This window comes from Erpetoichthys calabaricus, chromosome 7 (genome assembly GCF_900747795.2).
Source record: "Erpetoichthys calabaricus chromosome 7, fErpCal1.3, whole genome shotgun sequence".
Classification (NCBI taxonomy): Eukaryota; Metazoa; Chordata; class Cladistia; order Polypteriformes; family Polypteridae; genus Erpetoichthys; species Erpetoichthys calabaricus.
The window spans coordinates 159,417,835-159,433,011 of NC_041400.2; the positions used below are offsets into that span (position 1 = coordinate 159,417,835).

The following is a 15,177-nucleotide window of genomic DNA, read 5'->3' on the forward strand; positions in this document are numbered from 1 at the left end:
ATAAGGAAGGGGGTTAAGGGGAACAAAAATGTACATTGCCTCAGGCGACTTTATTTAACGTGCCATAGTATACAAAAGTCTTCTGTCATTCAAAAGGTCAGAAGCTGAGTAGTGATTCTGAGTGTGATACAAGCTGCTATTGTTCAATCTGACAGTCTTTAAAATTAAATTATAGCACTGTAAAGAAGTTATTTAAGAAAAAATATAAAAGGAAATGAGCCAGGTTCTTTATTCATTGTTTTTCTAAAACAAATCTCCTGAGCAGCAGCAACACATGAAACCCAGTAACTGTGGCCAGTGGCAGACAACAGAACTGCAGACAACTGTACAGTTTAATAAAGAGCAGTGAATAGGCAGCTAACCAAGTAAACTTTGTTTATTGATTATACCAATGGTTATGGCAGTCATAAAACTGACTATGAGGAATACACTAATCCACAATGCTAACCTAGATTTGAACACTAAAGACTGCCAACTAGTTGCAACTCCTCTACCAGTGTCTTAGATTGCCAGAGAAAGGAACTTTTCCCCCAATCTGAAAACAATCTGTGGAGTGTTTTATACAATAGATTACCATTGGGTTTTTGATATGAAAACATACTGGAGTTAACGACCCAGACTCCTTGTTTGTTGATGAGATGATATTACCCAACTCTGTAAACCACACAGTATTACCTGTATATAAAACATACATTGTATAGAGAAGAAGAAGCACTGCATGCTTTTCTACTGAATCCTGACCCCATGAGCCTGGGGTTGCATTCCAAGCCTATCAATTGCCTGTGTGAAGTTTCCACATTCTCTTTATGTATGCATGTTTTTATTTTTCTACAGGTATTCTAATTTTCCGGCTACATTACAAAAATGCCCAGGTTAGGTAAAATAGTGAAACTGACCCAGTGTAATTACAGGGCTATGCTTGTTGCTTGTGATGGACTGATATGACACATTTTACATTGTTGGTTTCTGCCATATAGTGCTGAGATAGGACCATTGATGCCTGAATTGGACAAAGCAAATATAGAAAATGATTAGTTGGATGTGGGCGGCACGGTGGCGCAGTGGGTAGCGCTGCTACCTCACAGTTAGGAGACCCGGGTTTGCTTCCTGGGTCCTCCCTGCGTGGAGTTTGCATGTTCTCCCCATGTCTGTGTGGGTTTCCTCCGGGTACTCCGGTTTCCTCCCACAGTCCAAAGACATGCAGGTTAGGTGCATATTCTAAATTGTCCCTTGTGCGTGCTTGGTATGTGGGTGTGTGTGTATGCGCCCTGCGGTGGGCTGGCACCCTGCCCAGGGTTTTTTTCCTGCCTTGCACCCTGTGTTGGCTGGGATTGGCTCCAGCAGACCCCCATGACCTTGTAGTTAGGATATAGTGGGTTGGATAATGGATGGATTAGTTGGATGCAGAATAAGACCACAAAGAAAATTGTGTACAACACAAATCCTAACATTTATGTGTAATTAAAAGGTTAATTCTACATAATATTTATGTGGTTAAAACCTTTTTCCTACCTCCTTTATACCTACATTATGGAACGAGCAACTATGAAGGTCTACTGTCTACAACTTGGGTTCAGCATTTTCAAAGCCAGCCTATTGATTAGAATTGCCCCGGTCTACTCTGGCTTAGCTGGGCTATTGCTGAACTGAAGTAGCCTGCCGTTTGCATCTTTCTAATCTTCTACTCCATCAGTACATAGATACTGTGTGCCTTCGATGTGCTTCTTTACTCGCTGGCTTTAACGTCGGTAGCTCTTCATCAGTTCCAAATCCAGTTTGTTCACCTCTGTTGTATACACTTAAAACAAACAACCCTGCCTGAAAGGTCACTGGGTTCATTGACTTCATTGTTAAAACATGCAACTCGATCTCCTGTTCAACGCGCAGTGACGCCCCTTTGCTTGTTATATTGATGAAAATACTAACACACTCTGAGCAAACACTGAAAACACTCTGAGACTGAAATGCCAGCCTAAGAATTCTAATTTCTTGTTCCCCTTCGCTATCCCAATGCCAATAGACCGCAGATACCAGGGCTTGTGAGCGCTCCACAGAAAGCCTCTGCGTAGTTGATGACGTCACTAGCGAACAGCGGAAGCGTAGAAGACGGGCAAGTGTGCGCGCAAGTGCAGTCAGTACCGTGAACCTCCTGGAGAGAAGCTTAAGAGACGACAGGGGGTTATTTTTCTGCTGCATTTAAATAACTGAACTTTATTAATGAATATCGAGGTAAACACTCTTGGCGTAGACATTAATGTCGACATGTGCATTGCATTTTGCATGAAATTGTTTGTTAAGCGTTTGCATATCATATGAATGCAACTTAAATATTTTTAACCTGGCTGGCTGACCGGCGCGTGCTTTTAATCGACTACAGTTAGTTAGTTGAAATGTATGTGCAGAAGTGTGCAGTTTGCTTGTTTAAAATATAATACATTCGTTCTTGAAGAAAGCATTTATATTTTGACACAATGTTTAAAGCTCACTACGCTGCGAGTGTCAGACATTAAATGCTATATACAGTGTGTTGTGTATACTACAAATACAGTGTACTGTAATGCTTTTTTTACACACAAAGGTCCAGAGTTGAATTACTGAAAATTCCTCTATTTTTTGATGCAGGTTTCAGTACTGTATTTTGCCAAAAGTGCAGATTTGGCAGGCGTGAGGTCAGAGACCATTTCAGTTCCTCGTGAAATAAAATCATTGCAGCTTTGGGAAGAATTGGTCACCAGACATCCCAGGCAAGTCCTCCAAATATTAAATGATCAATTTGTTTAAACTGAAAATGGTTGTACTACAAAGCATATTAACTGGATTGTTTCTTTGTAGCAATCAGGTATTTATGTCGTTTTATTGTTCGTATTTCTGCTTTCACACTCTGTTGAAGGTAGTACAGTAATGATAAATAGTTTTAATGACAACTGTGCTTTCAGTTTGTACTGTACTTGGCTTTGTCCCTGAATGATGTCTTTACAACAAACCACCGGAGAAAAGAGGAAATGATGCCTCAGTGAACCTGAACTACAGGTATTGCTGAGGTAAATGTAGACTGCAAAACATTATTTTTGCTGGTCTCTCTGTGGGAGTCACCAATAAAAGAAAAAACCATGAGTGGGAACAAGTAACCTCTGCTAATTGAAGAGAGGCGAAAAAATATAATTTTGCCAAGTAATTGTCAATGTTGCGCTACATATGAGCCTCTTTGTAATGAATTATTATTATTATTATTATATTCCAGTTAGAACAAACATCCAAATCTCTTTGAATTGCTTTGCATTGATGTCCTGTAGGGCAGAGTCAGAGACACCTGTGTTGTCATCTTGGCATATCTCAGGTGGCATTAGCAGTCACATGTTTTTGTGGTATGATGTGCAGTATGCACGAGCCATCCAGAGATGACAAACCTTTTGGGGGCTGTACAGCAATGTGACTGGCTACGAAAGGAGCAAGTTTTCAGTGATTGCTATGGTTATCAAGTCAAGTAGCTTTAATCGTTATTTCAAATATATAGTTAGTACAGTACATAGTGAAATGATGGTGCTACATAGAACGGAGGACTACAGAAAAAAACTATGCATTACAATGTAAAGTGTCTGTGTGCAATCATGTGCAGATATTGCAGGACAGTACAAAGTCAAGGCAGTAATACAAACGAAAACAGTGCAGGTTGAGCCAAAAATGTGACAATATCTTAATACAAGGAACATATGTAAACATGACACTGCACTGGAAGTAGGCAGAGGTTAACAGTATAAAAATAAATATAATAATAAATTTAAAGACACTAGCCATGTGTGCCCAACTACGTTGCGCGTGTTAAAGTTGTCTGTGAAGGGCTCCCTGTTTAAACGCGGCTGCCAGTCATGAACTGGGCCCTTCGTTGCATAGCATTATGATTTTTTATAAGGGAAACAAAATTACAAAACAAAACCCTTGGACATTGATTCGATAGGAACGGCCTACTCGGAATCACTGTCCGAATAGTAATTATGTGGTGGTGGAGGAGCATTTCTGCATCTCTCCGTTCACAGTCCGTCTCGTTTTCATGATGCTGTCGTTTCCTCTCATGATCTGTTCTCAACCTTTCTCCAATCTCGCAGGTTGCTTTGTGGCAATCCAAAGAGTAAGGAAGAACCAATGCTTCTTTCTTGAACTCCAAACGCCGACTGATGGAAAATCACAGAAGTGTGTCCGACTTATATACTCTGACTGCCGACTCCAAGAAGTGGGTGAACATTCGATTTGGACGAAGTGCTGCCAACGACGGTCGATAGAAACACAAAAAACCACAGTCTCGACAACGAAGCAGGTGTCGATGCCAGATCTAAACACAAAGAGTGGTATCGACAGTGTTTGTAAACAAAAGTAACAACCAAGGTGTTGTGTATTCAGCCAGTACAAACAGCACGTAGTCTCCTTTAGTTCAATCCTCTTTAATCACCACACTCCAACCTAATCCAACGATCCTCCCCCTCTCCTCCTCCATCACTACTGCCCTCTACTGAACACAGCAGGAACACCACATAAGGCAGTGAATGAAGATTATATATAAAGATGATCTAGTTGAGTTGGAAGGTGTAGGTGTGTTATTGGTCTAGTTCCTGAAGGTTTAGAAGTCTTATGGCTTGAGGGAAGAAACCATTACACATTCTGGTAGTGAAGGCCTGAATGCTTCGGTACTTTTTCCAGATGGCAGGAATTTGTATAGTTTATGTGAGGGATGTGTTGGGTCCTCCACAATGAGGATGGCTTTACGGATGCAGTGTGTGGTGTGCATGTCCGTGAAGGAGGGAAAAGAGATTCTGAAGTTCTTCTCAGCTGTCCTCACTATGTGCTGCAGCGTCTTGTGATCCAGGACAGTGCAATTCCCCAACCAGACAGTGATGCAGCTGCTCAGGATTCTGTCAGTTGTCCCTTTGTAGAAAGTGGTGAGGGTGAGTGGTGGTCTTTCCTCAGCCTTCATCGCAAGTAGAGACATTACTGGGCTTTCTTGGCTATGGAGCTGATGTTGAGAGACCAAGTGAGGTTCTCCACCAGGTGAACACCAAGAACTCTGATGCTGTTGACAATCTCCACTAGTGCTGGGCAGTATACCGGTTCATACCGAAAACCATTTTTTATTTTTGCTATGATATGGATTTTTCTTATACCGCAACACAGGTTTAAATTGCCTAAACAACGTTTGGAACGTGGCGCAGCAGGAAACTGTTCACGGGTGCTATTTGTCACTGCTACACCGCTAAATAGGCATGCAATGGAGTACATGCGGTAGTGTAGGTATTGCGCTGTGAAAATGGACAGAGAACATTGTGACAATGCGGGTTCAGCTCCATGCTCCCATCGGCTGTTTGGGAGCCCTTGAACCCAACACCGTCGGTAATGTCACTGATGAGCTAGACAGTGAGGCAATAACAATGAACAAGGGGATGATGTAACAAATGTGCAAAAGTGCTTTTATTCAAAAGACAACAAAAACAACACAGTGTTCAAAGTAAAGTGCAGCACTGCATTCAAAAGTCTTCATTAAATAAATAATCCATTAAAAGAAACGTGTGGAGGTTAAAATACAAAACAACATTCCTTTAAAACGAGGTTAAAACGCACTTCAGGAAGCAGTCTTAAAAAAAAAAACAACAAATGACATGCCCGATTTTCCTTTTCTGATAGCGTTAGCATCTCACCTGCTTCTCCCATGTGGGCCCTGCAACAGGCGAGATGCTCTTAATGCAGCTGACCTTCTGCCTACTACTGTTACTGTCAGTCACCTTTCCGATCCTTGGCTCCGGTCAGCTCCCCCCGACAGTGACCTGGGAATTCCTCCAACGGCCAAGGCTCTCACATGGAGGACACCACATTCCCAAGTCCTGACTCCCGCGGCCATCCGTGGAGAATCATCCGCCTTCCAGTCACTCCCGTCCTTCATACAAAACTCTGCGGGAGCGACAACAACTACTACGCCCGGGGTGTCGGCCTAACACCCAGGTTGCCTACTCAGCTGCTGCGAGCCTGTACACGCTCGCTCACTCACTCACTGGCACCGGCGCACTCGCTCTCTCTCCCTTCCTTGCATGCTTCCTTCCTTCCGTAACCTCCGTCTTTCTTTCTTTCTTTCACTTTTTCCCTTCTAACCGGCTCGCGCTTCCCTTTATGCCGAGGGACATAGCAGCTGCAGCACATTAGCCACAGGAACAATCACGGATGTGGGCAGTCTCTCACCTGTGCACTTAGGTGAGAAACGCCCACACCGCAGATCGTCCTGCGGCTCACTACAGCCACCACGCCCCCTCCTAAGCCGCGAGCGCGGTGATTATTTATTTTAAACAAACTGGCCTTTGCTTGAAGAGCTGTGGACCTATAACACCACAAACATTCTGAAACTGAAACTGTAGCTGACGATAAAGTTGAACATGATGACACAGAAGAACTTTTGCCGAAAAAAAGGAGTCACGTCCGTTGCCTGGAGATACTTTGGTTTTAAAAGGTCGGATGTGGAAATGTGTGAATGCTGTTTCTATACTACTGGGTAATACTGCAAGCCAAGTTGTACTTGTTTTATTTTTTTTTCAATACAGTGTAATGTACCTGGGTATTGTGTAATAGTGTGATGACATGTTGACTTTATTCTTGACATTTCTACTTTATTCTCGTCATTTATGTCAAGATTAAAGTCAACATGTTGACTTTATTCTCATAATTTGTCATTAAAGTAGAACATCGTAAACTAAACTTCATTGTAAAATGAATATTTAATTTACTAGATTTTCTCAAACCCCATCATAAGTTGTATAGCACATTAAATGCTTTGTGTTAAGTGTTCCCCAAGCCATGTTAAATCAGTATGTGCTTCTTAAACTGACTTCCTCTTGTACTGAGGAGGCGCCGCCAGCGATCGCCGCACGGAATACATTCACTTCATTGATATTCCTGCTCCCTGAACATTTAGAATGCTAAGATAAATACTTGATATAGTTTTCATGATGAAATGCATTAAAGCATGTATTAATCATGTGGGGGCATGGTGGCGTGGAGGTTGCACTGCTGCCTCGCAGCAAGGGGGTCTCGGGTATAAGGAGACTGTGGAAGATTGTGGGTTCACTTCCCAGTTTCTCCCTGTGTGGATAGCGCTTTGAGTACTGAGAAAAGCGCTATATAAATGTAATGAATTATTGTTATTATTATTATTACCCTGCCTTGAATTTGCATGTTTTTCTGGTGGGTTTACTCGGCGTGCTTCAGTTTCCTTTCAAGGTCATGTAGGATGTGGGGTTTTGTTATGCTATATTGACCCTGCTAGTCTATGCTTTGCTCGTATTCCCCTTGGGATTAATAAAGAATCTATCTATCTATTCACCCTGCGATGTGCTGGCATTCAGGATTTGCTCCTTCCTCGCACACAATGCTTGCTGGGATGAGCGCAACCCTGAATGGATGGCATAATTAAACATGTATAACGAAGATTTTTTTTTATGTTCTGAACACTCTGTGGGCTAAGTTTATAACTTTTTAATTTCACAAAGACGTTTATCGCGTGGTGATTGGTTAGGTGGAGAAAGAAAAAGGAAGGATAGGAGCTGAGGGTTTGGTATGTCAGACAGACAGCACGCATGCAATAAAGAAAGCCCGCTCAGAAAAGTATCAGTTGAATTCTGTGTTTGTGTCTCCGACCACCAGATCACAAACCCAACATTTACACAATATTTAAGTTAAACCTGTGCAATACCCATTCATACATCCAGTTTTTTGGAGCCTCGTCACACCTGCCATAAAGTTCTCAACACTGAGCATACACCTGGGGACCCCTTACTGCGAGGGAGCAGCACTACCGCCTTACTACCGTGCATGTTTAATACCTGCTTTAATGCATTTCATCCTGAAAATGATATCAAGTATATACTGTATCTTAGCATTCTAAATTTTCAGAGAGCAGGAATATCATGAAGTGAATGGATTCTGTGCGCTGATCGCTGCTGGCGCCTCCTCTTAGTGCGGAGGAAGTCAGTTTAAGAAGCGCGTAGTGATTAACAACTGGGTTGGGGAACACAACACAAAGCATTTAATGTGCTACATTAACTTATGATGGGGTTTGAGAAAATCTAGTAAATTAAACATTGATTTTAGGATGAAGTTTAGTTTCCGACATTCTACTTTAATTATAAAATAAACTATGAGAATAAAAAGGAAATGTCGACTTTAATCTCAACATAAACGGCGAGAATAAAGTCAACATGTCGACTTTATTCTCGACATATAGTTGTTTTTTTTTTCCTTCACTGGGGCCTTAATATGATTCCATAGGGCTGTACCACACATAGCATTATAAATGCAAGTTGCAGTTTTATTATTTATGTATATAGCTTAGCTTGAAGCAAGGTCCATATTAATGCAATTTGCCTAAATGATGGTTCAGTTGGTAAAGATGTCATCACCAAGTTGCACTTGTTTTATTTTATTTTTATTTGGTGAATACTGTGTAATGCACCTGGGCTTGAAGTGTTGAAGTAATATTATTATTACTGGAAGTTATTTATTTTATTGTTATTATTTATTAGGTAAAGTTGTTTAAAAAGTCACTTTAACATGTCAGTGGACAGAGATTGTTAACATTAACAGAAAGTGTAGTTGGTTTACAAACAGTATTTACTATTTATTCCTTTTCTAAGACATGTTCAGTGTAATACAACTTTTGACAAGCACCTTTGGATATTTTACTACGTCTAAATGCCTCTTTGGATGGTTGAAAATATGTTGTTAAAAATTTTAGTTTAAGTTGTTTGCAAAATTTGTTCAATAAAAAGACTCTATATTTTGACTGCATCTGTCATGGAATGTGATTCCTTCTCTTCATTAGTGTCACCCCCTTGAAAACTATCACTTTATGGAGCCATGCAAACCTGTATTAATACTTGTCTGCACATTAAAATATTTTTTTTTTGTACAATGTCCAATTATCATGACAGTGGAATAGGTTATTCTTAGCCAGTCTACTGCAGTAATTGCAGTGGGAAATGTGGTTAACATCCACTCATGCATGGGAAAAAAATACAGTCAAATACTATGAAACCGGTATAATTTTGAAAAATACCGTGATACAGAATTTTGGTCATACTGCCCAGCACTAATCTCCACGCTTGAGCCATCTCTGTACAGCGGAGAGTGGTTGCTTCTAGTTCATCTGAAGTTAACAACCATCTCCTTCGTTTTGTCAACGTTCAGAGACAGGTTGTTGGCTTTGTACCAATCTATTAATCGCTGCACCTCCTCTTGCTATGCTGGCTCATCGTTCTTGCTGATCAGGACCACCACAGTCGTGTCATCAGCTGACTTGATGATGTGGTTTGAGCTGTGCATTGCTAAATAGTTTTGAATCAGTAAAGTGAACAGAAGTGGATTAAGCGCACAGCCCTGTGGAGCACCAGTGTTCAGTGTGGTGGTGTATGCATGTGATGCTGTTTTTAATCTTGACTAAGGTCTCTCAGTTGGGTAGTCAAGGATCTAAGTGCAGAGGTTTGTGTTCAGGCCCAGCAGGCTTAGCTTTTCCATCAGGTGCTGAGGAATGACTGTGTTGAATGCTAAACTAAAGTCTATGAACAGCATTCACACACATGTGTCCTTCTTGTCGAGGTGTGAGGGGGACAATTGGAAGGTGGTGGCAATGGCATCATCCATTGAACGGTTTGGGCAGAATGCAAACTGCAAGGGGTCCAGTGAAGGGGTAGCAGGGTCTTGATGTGCCTCATGACTAGCCTCTTGAAGCACTTCATGATGATGGGTGTGAGTGCAATAGAACGATAATCGTTGAGGCAGGACACTGAAGACTTCTGTGGTGCAGGAATGATGGTAGTAGTCTTGGAGCATGTTGGAACAGTGGCGTAGCTCAGGGAGATGTTGAAGATATCACTGAGGACAACCCACCTACAGGTCTGTGCATTCTCTAAGCATCCTGCCAGCCTTCTGTGGGTTTACTCTGCATAGAGTTTTCCTCACATTGGGACAGGGGGTAGTCTTGCTCACCGCCACGTCGTTCTGTGCCTCAAATCATGCGTAGGCATCAGTGTCACAGGCCAGTGTTGTTATCCTGCAGTTAATGATAGCCTGGATGCCCGGCCAAATGTGATGTAAGTCACCACTGCTTTCGTAGTGGCTGCAGATTCTCTGGGAATGTGCATGCTTTGCTGTCTGATGGCCTGGGATAATTTGTCGCTGTTCTCAGGGCCACCTTGTTATCTTCTCTAAAACTGGAGTCCTGGGCCCTCAGTAGTGCACCCTCCTCTGCAGTAATCCACGGCTTCTGGTTAGGGCATTTGGTAATGAACTTGGAGATAGATGTTAAGACACTTTGACAATGTTACTAACATTTTAAGCTGTAAATAGACTTTCTCAGAGAAAACTTTTTTATTAAGAAGGTTTTCAATATTAGGCTTTGTAAAAGCCAAAGAGAAAGCTGGTTCTACTTGCAAACAGTGTTTTTGTGTTTTGTTTTTGTAGCACTAAGAGTAGAAAATGTAGTTTCACACACAGTTTGAGTAAAAAGGAAGGAGGTACTGTAATTACAAGTAATTCAAAAGTAATAATAATTCAACCTGCTTACTCATTTTAAACAGATGCTTTTAAAAAATAGCAGTATCAAACAAATACTTATTGCTAAAACATTCCACAATAAGTAGCACAGCTCAATCACATACAACTAAGCTACAAAGGGTTCTAAAACTTTTTTAATCTAAGGACCCAAATAATAAAATCAGTACCACACTGGGGCCCAAAAGGAAGATTACTACCATGATGACAGCACAGCCGTACATAAACAAATAACAGTTGTCATATAATAAAAAATAGGTAATGATTTTCTTTCTTTAGTCTCACAAGAACATTACTATAAGTGGAAAGCAAACAATGTTAATGAAACAATAATTATTATTCAAAACTGGGAGTAGATTCCTGAGGTATGTTACTGCCAGTGTAGATGTTTAGAACTAAGCTTTATAAAAGCTGAGAAAAATACATTCTTTATAACAAATGCAACTCGAAGATGTGTACATTTTTGAAAGGACAGTATGAATGGTTACATAATTTAGCTGCTTGATTCATGGCGTTGGATAAGAAATAAAGCAGTAATATTAATTAATTGATTCAATTTATTTACTTGTTTAAATGGCTTTTTATTTATTTTTTTAATAATGTTTTTCAATGGAGCTTCACTGTTAGTAGTACATTTTTTTTAAATAAGCATCCCAGACTTAATTTAGGGGCGGCACGGTGGCGCAGTGGGTAGCGCTGCTGCCTCGCAGTTGGGAGATCTGGGGACCCGGGTTCGCTTCCCGGGTCCTCCCTGTGTGGAGTTTGCATGTTCTCCCCGTGTCTGCGTGGGTTTCCTCCGGGCGCTCCGGTTTCCTCCCACAGTCCAAAGACATGCAGGTTAGGTGGATTGGCGATTCTAAATTGGCCCTAGTGTGTGCTTGGTGTGTGGGTGTGTTTGTGTGTGTCCTGCGGTGGGTTGGCACCCTGCCCAGGATTGTTTCCTGCCTTGTGCCCTGTGTTGGCTGGGATTGGCTCCAGCAGACCCCCGTGACCCTGTGTTCGGATTCAGCGGGTTGGCAAATGGATGGATGGATGGACTTAATTTAACAATTCATTAAACCCTGTAAAAAGTTGAGTTGCTTAGCTGAATTATTATTAACAAATTTAATTTTGCGAGTTACAGGATAAATAAAGTCTAGTTTAACATTTTTATTCCTACTGACTGACATTGTGCTGAATTGTTAAATATTCTGCTCTTAATAAAGTGTGTGTCACCCTTTGTGATATTATCTGGGGTTCTTACAGTTCTCAATGGCACTATAAACATGTCCTTTGCACTACCAGTAGAATGAGATTTTTTTTGAACCCCTTTAAAATAGTACTATGGGAAGCATAGTAAACTTAATTTAAAACTTCTATTCACTTCTGTTTGAGATTTATACTACACCAGTGAAGACATGATGAGTCACTGACCAGTTTTCCGTGGTTGCTAAATTGTATTCAGCATACAATTTTGCTGCCAGTACCGGACTTCTGCATTGGTTAATGTGGGCAAGATGTATGAAAACTATTTTTTCTTTATTATTCAAAGAAATAATCCTGCCAGATCCAGTCATCTTTAACTCCTTTACCTGTAATTCTGTGGTAACTCATCTACTGCTAGTTGCATGCACCCTGTCACCGCAAAGGTTCTACATCTCCAGTGACGTGCAGTGCGTGATGGAGTGTGGGTGGACAGCATTTGTGACAGCAAGACAGGCTGAATATAGGCGTTGGAGAACAGAAAGCCTTAAACACAATCTTGTAGACATGTTTGTGAAGGGTCATCACAACTGAATTACTATGAACTTTGATGGGAAAAAAATCTAATCCCTGGTCCACTTCAATACTCTTTGAATTAAAGGTACTTCAGACTCTAGCATTGTGTAAGTGTTAGAAATTTATTTAACAAAGATGCCTTTGGAGCACATAATACAAGGTATCACACTTGCATTGTAATAACAGTTGTGCTGACAATCCTTTGTTAGACAAAGGATTTATACAGTATGAACATACAAAAGAATATGTAGCATATAGCTGATAACATGTTAATTTAATACAAATGTGTCCTTATATGGCACATTAAATCATCCTGTATTAAGTTACTATATAGAGATGCATGATACTTCATTCCAAGCCAGAGGGAACCTTGACGGACCACATACTAGAATAAACGCACCCTACTTAGAGCAGTTAGACAAACAGTAATATGTCTGAAAACCTTAAGACGAAAAATATTACATAAAGGCTTTCCACTGTAACTCACAACGCAAAGCATCTCAGTTTGAAGATTTGCACTGTGGTGACCTGCTGGTGGTGAGCTGTAAACTCGCCGTCTCTGGTTCAGAAGCAATAGCTTTGCAACCGGAGCTGAATGGAGCACTCCATCAGAGCCTGACTCAAAACACTCTGATCGGTGAGCTTCCCTGGGGATGTCTTTTGATGACTATTGTTTTCAGTCCTCATTTTTTCCTGGGCAGCACCCCATAGTTTAAGAAACACTGCTATAAGCCATAAGGCCATTTATTGCAATTGTTATCCATTCTAAATTTTTAAAATATGTGCATTTTTTTGCTAAAATATTATGAGTTCCTGATAGAATACATGTTGGACTTATGGATTATGCAACATGATTTATGTGATTTTTTTTTTTCTTCCCCAATGGAAGTTTTACTTATTGTTTGCCATTGTCACCACAGGGCCTCGATGAATTTGAACATTCAATATGTAATTTCCCCAGAAAAACATGAGATAAAAAATTTTTCACAGCTGCCAGAACATACATTTTTAAAAATATTGTTGGGTGGAGTGCTCCTTTAATACCAATTTGATTAAACAGCCTTAGACCATCTGACAATGTGCTTTGGACCACAGGTTGGGAACCAATGAACAAGACCACTGCATTTGTTAGCCCTTTTTGTTTTTATTCTTTTGTGTTACGATGCTGATAGTCCTTGCTTGGGTCCTGATCATCATTTATAGAAATAGTAGCTTTGCCTGTTAAATGATCATCTGTAGTGAACAAAAATGTATAGTAATATTAAATGTAGTTATAAAAGATGTTAAATAAAACAATACAATTCCTAACATTGTCTGGGAACAAGCAACTGTGGGAGGAAACTAGAGAACCTGGCCATAGGGAGAATATGCAAACTCCCTGCAGGGAGTATCCAGTGGCAGCACTACCATAGTGCCACCCCATAATGATTCAAAGCTTATTTACAGTTAAGATTAAGTATGGGTTACTTACATATTTTTATATTTTTCTCCTTAACTCTGTGAAACATTGTTTTGATTCTATTATATACCTATTTTGCATACTGTTTCATGTTGTTCATGAATAAAACACATCTCTAGAAGTAATACTGTTTGTTTGTCAGTTTAAGACCTGACCAGTGCCTGAAACAGAGCAATATTATGATGCACAATGTTAATTATTATATTTCTAGAAATCTGAATTACTGGTTCCTCCCCCTTATGTTATCTAATCTCTTACCATCCCTCCAGACTTGCTGCCATACTGGACCAGGTTGTCTTGGCTGTCCGTCAGGAATACGTCACTCTCGGAGATCAGTTGTTGTTCCTCCAGCCAGGTGACGAGGTCGCTGTTATCCCTCCTATCAGCGGTGGCTAAATCCGCACAGATGTATACAGGTATGTCAAGTTTTTCCTCAAAGCCCATTTTTGGGGAAGGTGGCTTTAAGTTGTAATGCCGAATTGACTCCCTAATTTTTGCAAGATCCGCAGATTCAGTTGAAGGTTGACGTGAAACTTTTTTTCTTCTATGCCTTGCGGCATGATTTTGTTTGTTATAGGGAGCCATGGTACTCTTCAAAAAAAATAAAAATAAATAAATAAATAAATAATTTTATAGGTTAGGCACAAAATAATAATAAACCTGTAAAATGAATTATTTATTGTTTTATTGAAAACAATGATAGATGTAGGTTACGGTTATTTACAAGTATACAAAGTACATTTTGTAATGCTACTAGGATTAACCACAAAGCAATCAAAACAATAGTCCTAGTCAACACATATATTTAAATATTACCTTCTTTCACAATGACATTGCTGTCTTCTTCTTTGTAAGTGTGTAGGCTACTGTGTACATTTCCATATGATAACATAATTCACATGAAGTCAGTATTTTAAAAATGCCAGTCAAATCATTATTCTGTTTATTTGGGTGGTAGTTTAATATGTTGTGTGTTTATATTGTTGTATATTTGTTGAATATTCATTTGCATACTTATTTACCCTGGTTCTTCAAGAAATAACTATGATTCAGACAGTTCTTTTTAAACATTCTTAATACACATTCTTCCTGAGCAATAAAGAGATAAGGCTGCATTTTGTCTATTTTTCAAGTCTGTATTCTTTGTAACATGTTGCAAAACAAGGTGCCTGGTTTAGACTTTTACGGAGAGACCCTAGAGCTTGATCATATGGGTTACTTATGCTCTTACATAGCTGATATTTTCTGTTGCTGTGCATTTTATGGAAAGGGAACTAAACTGATCTAAGGAGGCCATTAAAATGGATAGTTTAATTGAGGATTTCTCACTGTGACTGTTTAAGGCTTTTGAAATATTATTCAAAGTAAACATTTTAATTGTA

General features: G+C 40.0%; 2 protein-coding genes across 2 annotated transcripts in view; both read left to right on the plus strand.

Moving 5' to 3' along the window:
• The first annotated feature begins 2,116 nt into the window (after positions 1 to 2,116).
• On the plus strand, positions 2,117 to 14,191 carry LOC114654816 (molybdopterin synthase sulfur carrier subunit). The gene is made up of 3 exons (XM_028805624.2): positions 2,117 to 2,229; positions 2,623 to 2,744; positions 14,065 to 14,191. The coding sequence occupies exons 1-3, from the start codon at positions 2,218 to 2,220 to the stop codon at positions 14,189 to 14,191; spliced, it is 261 nt and encodes an 86-aa protein (XP_028661457.1). The 5' UTR covers positions 2,117 to 2,217.
• The window catches only part of LOC114654815 (molybdopterin synthase catalytic subunit), a 52,890-nt gene continuing 51,904 nt past the window's right edge, over positions 14,192 to 15,177 (plus strand). The window contains exon 1 of the mRNA XM_028805623.2: positions 14,192 to 14,211. Within this exon, the coding sequence (XP_028661456.1) occupies positions 14,202 to 14,211 (10 nt within the window). The 5' untranslated portion in view covers positions 14,192 to 14,201. The remainder of the gene's footprint in view (positions 14,212 to 15,177) is intronic.